A 14,225-nucleotide genomic window follows, 5' to 3' on the forward strand; every position below is an offset into this window, starting at 1 on the left:
TTTTGAGAAAATCAAGATCTTTCAATAATTTTTGTTTGCAAAAGGAAGTGAGAAAGAAAAAATTCTACCCTGGTTTAGAAAGTACAAGGAGTAAACAGATATGAGTTCAAGTCTTTCTTGCAAATCAGGCAAAGCAAAAACTCAGTCATCCACATACCATATCACTATGGTATTTGCCAGTTTATTTTGGAGTCCTCCTCAGCCTATCTTGGTCTCATTCCTCCTGCTTGGCTTGCTATTTTACAGCAAGTATATTTTGGCCAAAATACTCCTGAAAAAAACTTTGGTGATATGAGTTACAAATTAGTCTACTTAATCAAAAAAAAAGAAAACAAGAAATTCATATGCTAATAATAGGAATGATGCAAAAATCTTGTTTTAACAGGCACTAGGTTTCACAATGTCAGTAGACATTCCTTTTTGTGATGAAAGCTGGCAAGATTTATTTCCTGAGTGTATGCTTACAGCTCTATTATATAAGAAATGAAGGATCAGTGTATTACCATGAAACCACTGAGCAATCCTGTTGGTGTTCCTCTCAAACCCAGCACGTCGAGGGATCTGCTCTGCTTTGAACCAGCGAATAATGACATCTCGGGAAAAGGGTCTAGAAGGACGTTCCCAGATGTTACTGCATTGAAAGGCAAGTAATTAAAGAAAAGAGTCAGACAGAGAATTAGCAGTGCATGAAAGGAAGGGACAATACAGATATTAATCTCTTTTTTATATATTTACAAATCAGACAGCTACAAAATGGTGAGTATAACTGCTGTTCAGTATAGCTCAATGAACAATTTTAACCTTTTTAAAATTTGTTTAAATTATTTGAGGTTTTATGGAAACCAGAATATTTTGATTTTACATTTGGAATGGAACCTTAAACATTTTCTTAAGCACAGAGCTTAAATTGAAGAACAATTTACCATAAAAGATGCAATGGACATTTCAGTCAGCTTTCCTTTGCCACCTCATTTTTATTCCAATGTACATATTGACAAGCAATGGTTTTTTTTTTGCTCAGAGTATACTCCTTTTCACTGGCAAGATGTTCTAAATCAGAATCAGCTATAATAGGTTGTGTATCCAAACCATTGAGCATGATAGAGGGAATGTTTTGTTTAAACTCTTATGTTCCCTTTGCATTCTCTACTTCCCAGCCTCCCTCACTGTTTCTACTACTGTCTATGCATTTTAGATTATTTTAGCTAGTAGGAGGCAAATCAGGTAAAATATGTGGAAAATCCATTCAGCTACCCCACATAAGGACTAAGGTATATTACATCAAATGAAAGTATGACTGCATTCCAATTAAGCATACAATCACATTTACCCTGATAACAGTAGTAAAAGGGAGGTTTTACAATGGATTTCTCTATAGTTTGAAATCCCATGGGTTTCTGGGTGCTTAAACTGTTAATGCAAGTTACCACACTTTCATTACTGTTCTTCTTCAGATAAATAGGATGAAGGCTAGTGTGGGTATGTCTACTTGTACTATAATTTCACTTTCATTTGTTGAGACATGCACGTCACAGTGCCCAGTACAGTAGCTGGCTACATACTTCTAGCTTTCCTTCTCCACCTGCCATGGAGCTGCCAGTTAACGCTGTATATTTCTACACAACATAATGGAGAACTATTAGTAAAATTAGGACATCAGCTCAGAAGTCACCAAACAGCATTAAACGAATTTGTGAGATAATCAAGAACCCTCAAAACCAATCAAGGTTCTACAATTCATGACAGCAAGGTGGTCTTTCGAAAGGAATAAAAGCAAAAAGATAGATACTGTCTGCTCGATGATATGCAACTGAGTCCTCCTTTCAGCTTGCCTTACTATTACTAAAACTAGTGATTGATTCTGTTGATATCAAGTGATGAAGCCTACAGTGAATGTAACAGTTACTGCTAAATTCCACAAACACATGTGAGTAGATCTGACCAATAGGCATCATAAAATTTGAAGATACCACCATGAGTGTGGGGAGAAAGTGAGAATTCAGTTATAGACACACATTAAAAAAAACAAACTACATATGTTTGTTATTTCTGTTTTTGAATATTTTCAATAAACAAGAAACAAGAAACACTTTGAATTCCAGGGCTCTACACTCCATTCTTGTTTCTTAACCCATTTCTCTCTAATTCAATTTAGTTTTGAAAAACTTGTCAAATCCATAATTTTTTCTGCCCTGGGCCAAATCTCAAAATTACTCTGTCAGTTTCTATACAGCTACCGTGGTTGAGCTTGTCCAGTAGGGGCAGGAAGAAAGAAATACAACCACAAAAGTAAAAACAAAAAAAACACAGTAGGCAAAAGGATAAAAATGAGTAAGCGGGCCAATGAGTTTCATCAGGAAGAGAACACTCAGCAAAATAAGACAGACAGTAGGGAAAAAAAAAATGAAAACTTTCTAAACTATATAGAAATTGTAAGAAAGAGAGATCTCAAGTAAAAATAAGACAGTACTATTTTCATGCGACTTTTTAAAAGAAAAGGCAAGGCAAGGTAAAAACTACAGGAGCTGTGCTTCATTCTGAAAAACTTAGACACATAACACTGAACCCACATTCCCTTGAGGCAAAAAATCTGTCTCATACTAGTGGTAAATAACAACATACTGTGCACCTCCTCCTTGACCTCCCAGGCCACTGGCAAAGTAAAATTTTAGATACACATCTGCTCCTGCTTCACCATACCAGTGTTGAGTGTGAGAAGTTGAATTATATACATTTATGTATATTCACTATTAAAGCACATGTTTAAAGTCACTTTTATTTTTCTTGATACCTTCAAAATCAAGTCATGGACAGACAAAGAGGAGCCTTAAGAGATAAGAAAAATAAATACTGCCTGGTTTTTGATGTATAGGCATAGCTTAGAAACAGATAAATAGTACTGAACATGAGCTGGATAATGACCAGAATATTTTTCTGCTTTTTTTCAGGGCCGTTTTGAAAAGGATCACATCTAGCACCACCAAATTCTATAGTAAATAACCTCACCTCAGAAGCTCAGAACTTTAGGTCAAAGTTATGGACTGTCTTTTTCAAAATCTGCCACTTTTACTAGTGTTTTTGTTACTTTGATTTGAAGAAAACTTTAAGTAGTTTGGAAAAATAATGAGAGAATTCCTTTGACAAGTTGATTTGGTGGTAACTTTAAAGATCTTGCTCTCTCTGAGAGTAAAATTCTGATTCTTCCTCAAACTGGGAGTTTTGGCTGCTGTTACCAGCGAGTTTCTGTCTCTCACCACAGCAGAGCAAAGAACTTGTCAAAGCAGAACACATTTCCAAACAACGAGGGACTGATTCTCTCTGGTGCTACACTGACTGGTAAAGAAAAACAAAGTAATGGAACTCTTTCCTTTCTGAGCTTGGATATGAGTTCTTGGGATTATTTTTTTTTTTTTAGTATCCAACGCTACTATCCTGCCAGGGCTCACATTGCCTTTATCACCACATGAAGCCAAATTAATGGTATAAGAAATAATCAGGAAAAGAGTAGAGTGACTAGTCAACTTTCTACCATACATCTGTCAGTTTGGATTCTTTTCCTCTTCTGCAATTCATGGCACTCCCTAAATAGTCAGATGAAAGATTAATAAACACCAAACACACCTGATTTTGCCTGAAAAAAAACTTAACCCCCCTGAAACTTAGGAGTATGACAGATCTCTGTAAAATGTTTCAGAGAGCTATTAAGCAGCAGGGAGTTTTAGGCTTGAGGCTTAAGACTTGCCTATGAATTTGTCCATTTGACTTCTCCATACCACAGCCTTGTGTACTAATCTAATACTGACTTTTGAAGGACCCATCTCTCTCTGTGTGAACTCTAAGAAACCTGTCTGAAAAATAAATAGCATTAGTTTACATTAAGTATTCAATCTGTTTTCATTTTTCTTTAAACTTTCTTTTTCTGGTCTTAGTGAAAGAGCAAGACTGAGAATTTCCAGCAACTGAAGAAGAGCTTGTTGAAATAGTGGGGGCTGGAAAGGGAGCAATTCAACAGAAAACTATTTTAAAGTCACTCCTGTACAAACCAACCTTGGTGCTGCAGCGACAGGCAACAAAGGACTTGCACTATTATTGTTCAGTTTTATCTCCTGATCGTTATTCAGGCTTGTCCCCTGGAACAAATTACTCAGGCCAGCCACTCTTCCCTTCTGGATGGCACGCAATGATTGTTGTCGGTATTCATCCCGGGCCCTGCGTGCTTTGTGGCTCCTTTCCTCATCTGCAGCTTTGGAGCGGCGCACTGGGTGGAATGAATGGGAAGGATGGGGAGGAGAGACTTTAGCAATACAGCCATTTACCCCTTTCCTTATACAACAGCTTACTATCTTTATTCCTTATATGACCTGATTTTAAGAACGTATAAATTACAATGCACTGTCAAAGAGATGGCTAACTGGATGACTTCCCTGATGCTTCAAATACAGGCCCACCACTAGATGAAGCATGCCAGACGAGCTATCAATGAACTGATCGCTGGCAATAACTGAGCCTTCTACATACTGCGATTACATCTGACACTTGCTTTGGCTGTAATAAGAGAAATTTTGCTTCAGGACATCTTTTCCACTGGCAGTGCACCAAGTTTTATGTTTCAAGGGAGAATGTTAACTAGTGCTTAAAATTAAGTCTGTGTTTAACATAATTCTTTGCAGCCATGCACATAACTAGAACTGCAGGAGCTACTCCCAAAACTTACAATTATAAAAACTAACATGTAGGTCACACTTTTTGTGGTTAATGTTGCTTTCTTTCTGAAAGGCATATGTTATCTTTGTTACAGTACTTAAAGTCACAGAAGTCTCTATCTTGAAAATTGCGGTCTAAAAACGGTTTCAGTAACAATGGAGAAATTAATAGCCATTGGAAAGGGCATGCCAATGCTATGGATGGGGAGGTTGTCTCACACTTCAGTCTCTGAAATTGCATATAAAGAACCAGAATCTGTACTGGAAGATTTAATACATACCTACCTATGGCACTGACCAGGAAGTTACATATTTCCATAACCTGAAATGAGACTGCTGCTCTGGCCACTGCAGGTCAGGCACCTTTCACTAAAGCTTCTTCATTTTAAAACTAACGTACTAACAATGTTTTCAAAATGGTATAACTTAAATGCACCAAGAATTGTACTGCAAATACTCGTCATCTATCAGCTCTTTTCTGGTGCCTCAAGCCCCATTTTGATGATTTTTTTTTTGAGACACAAATAACTTCAGGCAGGCAAATTATTCCAGTGCAAAACAAACCTTTAACATCCAGTGAAGCAAATATTAAAGAAGCAAGCTATTGCCTCCAGTAGCAATTATCAATCCTGCCGTGACTATCTTGGCTTAGATCATACCCAATTCATAAAGTGCACACACTATTTCTTACTCTACTGTGATTGTACCTGTGACTAGGAATGCATGATATAATACCAGACAGCTGCATTTCATTAGGTTGTTTGCATGCCTCTGGCTTACACTCCTGATTTAAAGCAAGCAGAAATATAAATGGATTTGTCCAAATTATGAAAAGGTTTAATGGAATCAAGAAATAAAAGCGCTCAAAGCAAAATGAAATGAAATAAAACTCTCTGGGCAAATGAGGGAAAAAGAAAAGACCTTTAAACTTAGAGTTATATAATATTATCATAGGTAGAAAGCTATATGGGACTAAAAGCTCATCAAGATAGCATAATAAACAAGTCATATGTATACAACTGGCAGGATTTCAGTTTCATTTAACTACATACCCTGTATTTTTAGCTAAACACAATAACAAACAGCTGTACAGCACAGAAAATATGAGTAACAGGTTTCACTATTTATCTTACAGGTAATTTTTAAGGGTAGATAATGTAATCTAAATATACTACTTCAACGGGTCAAGTATATTAGTTACAAAATTTCTGTGATTTATCCTTTGTAAAGCCACTCAGTAATGGCTGCTTTAAATGTGTACCTTGTGTTTGCAACAACATGAGAGACAGCAAGGAAGATGAGTGCAATGCAGGTTGGTAAGGCATTCAGAAACCAGTCATTGTCACAATAACAGTATACAGATCAAGGGCAGACTGCCCGGAGCTTTCTGGGGTTCTTTTCTACTGATGTACAGGCTGCCTGGTAATGAAAAAGGCAAGGTATCTTCATGCCCCACTTTTCTCAGCAATAGATACTCTTTTCAACAGACATTCCTGGTGTATTTTTGCTAGCTAAGAAATCTATACCGTCAGAAGCCAGTGACCTGGACCACATTTTCCCAACCCGTATCAAATTCTAATATTTCTTATCATTAAAAAAAATGGGGAGAGGTAGCACAGTTTGCAACTGTCAAATATTAACATTCAGAAAACTTTTGGAAAGGATGTATGACATGCAGCCTTCCCTATCCATCCATCCATATGTATATGTGTTTACATGTATGCACATACCCATACATGTGTATATGTGTCTGTATATATGTCGGGGTGGGAAGGCTGCATGCCATAGATATCTAAATGCATGCATATAGATTTTGTATATACATATATACACACATATATAGGCATCTGTTTCACATTATGAAGAATTTTTATTGAAATTTCCCAACTGAGGTATCTGAAGAATTGTATCATTGACCATAGGGACACATAGAGTCTCTTAATCCTTTTTTTTTTTTTTTTTCATTACTGGAGTCCTGATTTTCTTCCTATCCCATTCCTTATAGTTATTCTCAGAAACCTCCCTCTCTTTCCTCACATTCCCCTATCTTTAGGAATTGTCTAGTACCATTCCTACTGTGGATCTGTGTAGCTGTATTATCCGAAGTTTCTTTTAAAACTCTCTGACTGGTCAAGGGACTTTGTGTCAGGTAAATAACCAAAGTCACTGGCATCAATAACTAGTTTTGGTGACTGGAAAGAGTATTGTGGACAAAGATTCATCCAGCCATTGCGGTCAGGAATCTACAAAAACTTTTCCATTACACTCCAGACAAGACCATGTGCGTCACATGAACCTTCCTCCCTTACCGATACCTCCCACAAACTTATCTATCTTGAGAAAGTCGCACAAAGTCTGAAGGTAAGTCTGAACATATTTCTGTAGCAGGTTTTTCTTACAATAGAATTTAATGAATATTCATATTTCTCTCTTTGACTCTGAACCATTTCACTAGGAATAAGAACTTTATATCTGGATCAAGTGTAGCACAAATATTCTAAGATCGAAGAGGCATTACTTGATTTCAGGACACATCATAGCCTTTCTCACAATAAGCAAGCAAAAATAGTCAGGACTTCTAGTACTATCTTAAGTAGGAACAGATTACTTTTCTTGACTTGCTGTCCTTTTACAGTAAATGTACTTCTGGCATGACCCCTGTGCAAAGCATTGAATTCAATAGTCAATATTTTCAGTAGGGAGCCTAGATACCTGAATGATGTCTCCCATCCTTAAAACCTCTGAATTATCACCATAGGTCCATATATCTAGCATCAAGAATTACTACAAATAATAATTTACATTTTCTTCATCTTACTTTTCTATTATGGAATAATGTCAGGACTGACAAGACTGGGAAATGAGGAACTTGATTGATTTGTCAAGCTCACAGGAAATCTACAGTTCAGCCAGTTCCCCTAAGTCCATCTCCACTACTAGTTTTCTCTTCGGGTGCTGGTGATACCAACAACAGGTACATCCTGCTTCAGCACTCGTAAAATTAAACATAATTCTGCCCTGATGGCACTGTAATTTGTGTAGAAATGCCTGAGCTGTTTATATAGGTTAGGTGCCAATATGATTGTAGCTGCAGTACAGCAGGCCAAAAATGGGTTACCAAACCCTCCTGGAAAACTGGTAAAAATATTGAGACTGAGGTCTGTGCTGTCATGATTATATGGTTATCATTACCAGAAATAAATAGTTTGAAGCCAGCTTGGACATGTCTACATGACCTGCAGTGTGAATATACTCTAACAACAAAGAAGAAACCACAAAGCTTGTGTATGCAATAGCTCTTATGATCTTATAAGTCTTAATTTCAGTTTGCCCTGTTTACCTTGAACAGTTTACAAGAATCTATTATTCCTCTATGCTAACTTAAGTTGTCTTTTGAGTGAAAATACAAGATTGCCTTTTATATTTTCACTTAGGATTGGGAAATCCCTATTAGCAGTTATGGCAAAGTTCTAACACCAAATCTTTTGATACAGATGAGGATTAATTCATGCTGTGCTGCAGCTGAATGTGATCACATCATTTGTGAAAGACTAGGAACTCTCCATTTTGTATAAACTATTTTGTGCTTTTGAAGAGCTGTGAGTTACAGTCAAAACTATGTAAAAGCAGAAAAAAACCATGTGCCATGAATATGCATTCTCATTTTTAAATTATTTTGTTTCAGCTTTACCCTTGTTAATAATTCTTGGAAGCTTGTTTATGAGCAATTCAAAATGACTACTTAATAGATAAAATTCAATCTTCAAATTTTCTGAGTGCACATACAAATCACACGATGTTTTTCCGTTTCCTAATTGGAAAATAACTTCCCACAAATACTCTGCAATATGGCTTCAGTTCAGCAATCTTCTTATCTGAAAGCATGTGAATAATTGCATCCCTATTCAACAACACACTCTGAGACCTATTGAAGTTCAGTAAGCACATACTTAAGGTTGAGCACTTGCTTAGTTAATGCATAGCTGAACTGGGGACTACTCACTTTAAAATTCAGCATTTTATAAAATGGTGCTGCCAGTAAACTCACTCACTCGAATTTCTGTGGAAGATAAGTACCAAATGAACATACATTCCTTTAAAAATCAGACAAAAATAAATTCATAGACATAGTTTGTAGAAGAACATAAAAATATAACAATATAAAAGAAGCTATGAGTCAGCTTGGTATCGTACTTCCAACAGAGACCAAAAGTGGGTGCTTAGGGAAAGGCATAAGAATAGATCAAGTCACTTAGAAGGCATAAGAATAGATCAAGTTTACATTTTTACTGGAATAATTTTTGTCTGGAGATGAGTACAGCTGGTCAGATGGTATCTGAGCACTTCATTGCTTGATGCAGTTTGCAGGGGTTTGTAAGTGTACTAATGGAATGCCTTTTGCAATATTCAATCAGATGAATATTTATGCTACAGTTTTTCCTATTATCTTTCGCAGATTCCTTTTCTGCTCTCTCAGAGAGAGGTCACACTTAGAGACTGTGATATAGGGTATTGTTTATTGAACACTCTAGAAACCTACAAAACAGAACAGCCTGTAGAAAGGTCCAAAACTAATCAGAATATATACACTCCTGTATCCAAGCTTAGCCTTAGTTCTCATTTCTCGATTTCAAAGAATAAGAGCTTTGAACAGCGGACTCTTTGAGTCAGTCTTTTCCACTATTCATCTTCTCATTTGCCAACCAATATACTTGCTCCACATATTAACTCACAACTGCCCTCTAAAATACCCCAATATATATCCATTATCTGAAATCAAAGTGTAAGTTACTCTTACAACATCATTTTTTTCCTTTTGGTACTGATTTCTCAAGTTATTCTACATTTGTCATTTAGTATATTAAAAAGCACTAAAATGATGTATTTCAATTAACACAGCGGTTCTATGGGCTTTTATTGTTATTTGGCACAATCAGGCAAACAGCAGAAGGAAACTGAACCAAACAACAGAAACTAATATTAGCAACACTTTGCTTATTGCCTTGGCAATAAACAGCTGAGGGATAATGTGATGAGGAGAGATGAATCCTCATCACATTCTAAATTCCATCTACTAAATAAATTAGTAGTGTCATCAATATCATTGCTACATTTGCTCTCCACAATAGCTGCTCTAGCACTGCTGTTCTTCTTCAGTACTGACCCCCCAGCACCATTGAATATGAAGGGCTGACTTCAAGGAGGTAAGATACAAAGGAGCCTGGCCTTGTTCCTAATGGGCAATATGGTTTCCATTGCAGGTGTGCAGAGACAAAAGATGTCAATATTACATCTGCTTGTAATTCTCTTACAATTTACTTATTGCTTGTAAAAGATGAAGAGGGGATAGCTTTGCCTAAATTGACTAAATTTCCTCTCGGTGTTCCAAAGGAATATTTAAGGACAAAATTAAAGGATTACCATAAAAAGGAAAAAAAAAATCTGGAACTTAAATCAAAAGTGAAAAATCCGGTGAACCTGAGGTACTAGTTCATTCCATAGCAATTTCAGATGTCCCCACTTCCAAATATTTGTTATTGCCTGTCTGCTGGAGGTTCTGGCTTCTGCAGCAAAGTTAAGGAAACGGAAGATGTTAACATTCCTCAGGAAGCTCAATGCAAAGTCTGATGCCGTAGTCTAAACCAGCCAGGAACTGGTTTCAGATAAGGCACTAAACACTGCATCTTCATATCTTAAGTTGTCACACCCATTTGCTAATGGAGCACAGTTCTAAGCCCTCAAACCAACTGGGATAAATTGAGACACTGAGATAAGCATAAGAGGATAAATAAGGATGTGATACACTCTAGTCATTAGTCTGCAGTTAGTTTAATGCTAAATCAATTACTGATAACAGCATAAACTCTGGCAGCACAGAATTTATAGTAGACTGCAAAACCCAGTTGCGGTGCCACCAGCCAGAAGGTGCTGAGCTTTTGTTTTGCCACGGCAGCACTATTATTGGTAGCCAGGCTAGATAGCTTGAAATTACGTGGACTGCAGTCAGTCACCCTTTTGACCACAAGCAGGCAGGTCTATAGGTATTGAGGCACAGAGACTGAAGGTGATAGAATTCCTTCAGAGCATACAGAATACTCCAAAGGTTACACAAGCAAAAATATTGGTGGTAGATTACATCCATCAGCATATGATGCAGTCAAAAGTGTTTTGACAGACCAAGAATGCCATTACAGAAATCATGGTCAAAACCTTTCATAGCTTATTCCTTTCCTCTCTGCCTTCTCCCATAATTCCTCTCTTGCATTTCTGATATCTGTCCCTGTACAACCAGCATTCCTTGAGAAAACTGAGACAACAATTTAAAACCTCAGTTAACTCTTTAATGCAATAGTAAGAAAATGATAGCTGGTTTTAGTAATGCTTATAGTATTTTGTTTTGATGCAAATTTCAGTGTAAAGATAGGCTGGAATTTTATTTTTTTTTTTAATGGTTGCAAATGTATTTTCTTTCCTTATCTGCCATCAAAGAAATGCTAAAGTACGTAATACCATCCTCTATGCTAGGTTGCCAGCTGATGCTAATTGACAATGCCTCATTTTCTACAAAACTAAAGGGTTATTTTTTCCCCAACTCTTTCTGCTCTTAAACACCCAAAATACAGAAAGCTACAGTTTTCCTTTCCGAATAAACATGTACACCTGGATTTAGATAATTCTCCAGGAAATAATTACCTTCTCTTTATTGACAGTGTAATATACAAAGGTTTTATTGATCAAAAAGGAGCATAGCCTGCTATGAGCTTAGGAAATGGCACCAGTGTGTCTTATATAGATTTAATTCATGTTGTACGGAATGATTCACTATCACATCAATTTCAGGTAATAGGACTTCAGTAATTAGTCTTCAGGAACTCCTGAAGTGATGACTAAAACCATAAAATAAACTCATTGCATATTTTGAAACATTTCTTTTACTTCTGTCAGGAAACAAGTAATACTACAGCAATATTTTATTCCTACTTCATGAGTTATTTCATGCAACACATACTATCAGCTCCCTAAAACTCAATTTTTAGTATTAGCTGATTAACCTTTGTGCTATATATAATTAATACAATAACCCCACATGAGCTAAAACTTTCCAATTGTTACCTTTCCTTTTTCTGCAGAGTAATCAAATCAGTATAGATGTGAGAAATAAAAAATATTCTTCCCCCAACAAAAATGCACAGTTCTTACTGCAAACAAATTTCTTACTTCTAAAGCCAATTATACAATAGACTCCAGATGGAGCAGACGTACATTTTATTCACAATAACCTATTAAGTCTTATTTACTCATAATATGGACCTTTACTTACCTACAGTATGTATGTATACATATATAGAGAGTAATATATTTGTTCTGTTCATTATAGGCTTTTAAAAATCACTAATGTATTTTTAAATTAATCAAAATGATGATATTAATGAAGAATTTCAGGGTGACTAAAAAGGAACAGTACCTCCATAGAGTGAGATAATCATCATAAGGATTTTTTTCAGGGCAACAATCTAAGTATTATTTACTGTAATCTTTTGAAATGAAGTGAGTTTCAGTGCTGATATCATAGCTTGACCCCATCACTATATGGAAGTAATTAAAATACAGATGAAGACAGGTCTTACCTCTTCAGAGATAGCTGAGGACAAGTTGTCAAAATAACTGTGTCCAGAATTATTATTACAAAGCCAAAACTGTTAATTAATTACATTAGATAAAAATTAATTATCTCAGTCACTGTACATGAAAAATTTTCTATAAGGCATTGACATGGATTCTTATTCAGAAAGAAATGTGAAATCAGTAAACTCACAGTAACTTCTGTTAGTAAGGTCAGGCTGGTAATTTCCTGCAAAATAATACAGCATTTTGCATTACTCTAGGTAGAAGAGATTTTTGGCAACACCTTTTTCCATTCTACAAGTCTCCTTTTATTTGCTTTTAGAAATACATTAATCCTGTGAAGGTAATTTTACTCACACTGTTCTTCCCACTCCTGGTCATCGTCGCTGTGTTGACTATGCTGCTGAGCTTGCTTGAGGCTCAGATACAACTCTTTTGCTCGGATTTCTTCCTGCTGCCTTATTTGTTCTTCACCCTTTTGTCTTTCCTCTTCTTCTCTTTTCTAGGCAAAATGAAGTAAAACAGAGGTGATGAAAGAGGAAGAATGTGCCAAAAGTTAGGACACTGTTTCAGTTGCTTCCTCCCACAGAGTAGCTACGTTACCTTGGACAAATCACTGCCTCTTCTAACTTTGGGTTTCTCACCTATCACAACAGGCATAATAGAAGCTTCCCACCTCTTATGAATTTCTGAGAAAGGTATGTTTTGAGATGCACAGGTATCAGAGGAATAAGGAACATGTAAGTATCTAAGACCTGAAATCTATATGGAAAACACATTTTATCATGTGGCACCAAAGCCTGTGCTATCCTACAATCCATAAGCAGTACTCGTTTTAAGTCCACATGGACTCCCATTGGAGATATCACTGTCACTCAAGCTGTATACACATCATCTACAGAATCTAGAATTCAGTAACTGATTTACCAGTGTTCTTAGTTTAGCAACTGTCACCATGTGCCATCATAACCAACACAGAGAACAGTGTTTTCCAAATATCAAGATCATTACATTCTGGAAGAAAAGCTAGATCCTTCAGCCCACACCAGTAACTTTGCAAAATGTAGCTAAAAGTAACATACAAAAAAGTTCCCTTCCAAGAAGACCTTAAAGGAGATGGAAATCTGATAAAGATCGCCTCTACAGCTGGCCTTCCACATACTATCAATAACACAGGAGCTTGATTACTGCAGAAATAGGAATCCGTATCTGTTTTCTAATAAATTTTCCCAATTTCCTTAGGTAACGAAGAAGCAGATTTAATTTATTGTTCAACTGAACCCCCCAAAAAACCCAAAACTGAACTTCATGAAGTGTTATTCATGTTATTGAAATATTTTGAATTATGAATAAGAACAGTTTTTTATTTAATTTTATAATGTAACCAACACTATACCCTTTTGGGTAACAGACTTATGGATAAGAATTTTGTCACAAGTCACTGAGTAAAATCACCCTGAATTACTAACCTAGTTACCTAACCTAAACTATAAGTATGGGAAGCCCGAAGTAGATTGTGAGTTGTTGCAAAATGTTAATCCTATCAAATTTCTAGGGTCAAGCAACTGACATCCATTTGAATAAAATCTGGTGAAAGTCTGCTTTTTACATTAGGAGGTTTGCTGTCTTCCTTAAATAACTTTCATTTATTAAAGGTCAGAATGGGATTGCATTTTCCTAACTTTGCCCCCTTTCGGTGGGATTTTAATGTTTCATTGCAATGGGACCAGCAGTAGTTGAGCACAAGAAAACAAACAAACAAAACCCCATGATTACTTTAAACTGGAAAACAATTTTCTGAAATGCACCAACACGTTCTATCAATCAGCGCAGCTGATGTATTTGAGCAAACGTTTCTTAGCTATAGACTTTAGACTGGTAATTTTTTTTTTTTTC

General features: G+C 36.2%; 1 protein-coding gene across 1 annotated transcript in view; it reads right to left on the minus strand.

Moving 5' to 3' along the window:
• The window catches only part of SH2D4B (SH2 domain containing 4B), a 72,271-nt gene that overhangs the window by 34,600 nt on the left and 23,446 nt on the right, over positions 1 to 14,225 (minus strand). Inside the window, exons 5-7 of the mRNA XM_072870718.1 lie at positions 12,687 to 12,831; positions 4,048 to 4,258; positions 504 to 631 (exon numbers count right to left, since the gene is read on the minus strand). Of these exons, the coding sequence (XP_072726819.1) occupies positions 504 to 631; positions 4,048 to 4,258; positions 12,687 to 12,831 (484 nt within the window). The remainder of the gene's footprint in view (positions 1 to 503; positions 632 to 4,047; positions 4,259 to 12,686; positions 12,832 to 14,225) is intronic.

Source organism: Ciconia boyciana, chromosome 8 (genome assembly GCF_034638445.1).
Source record: "Ciconia boyciana chromosome 8, ASM3463844v1, whole genome shotgun sequence".
Taxonomy (NCBI): domain Eukaryota; kingdom Metazoa; phylum Chordata; class Aves; order Ciconiiformes; family Ciconiidae; genus Ciconia; species Ciconia boyciana.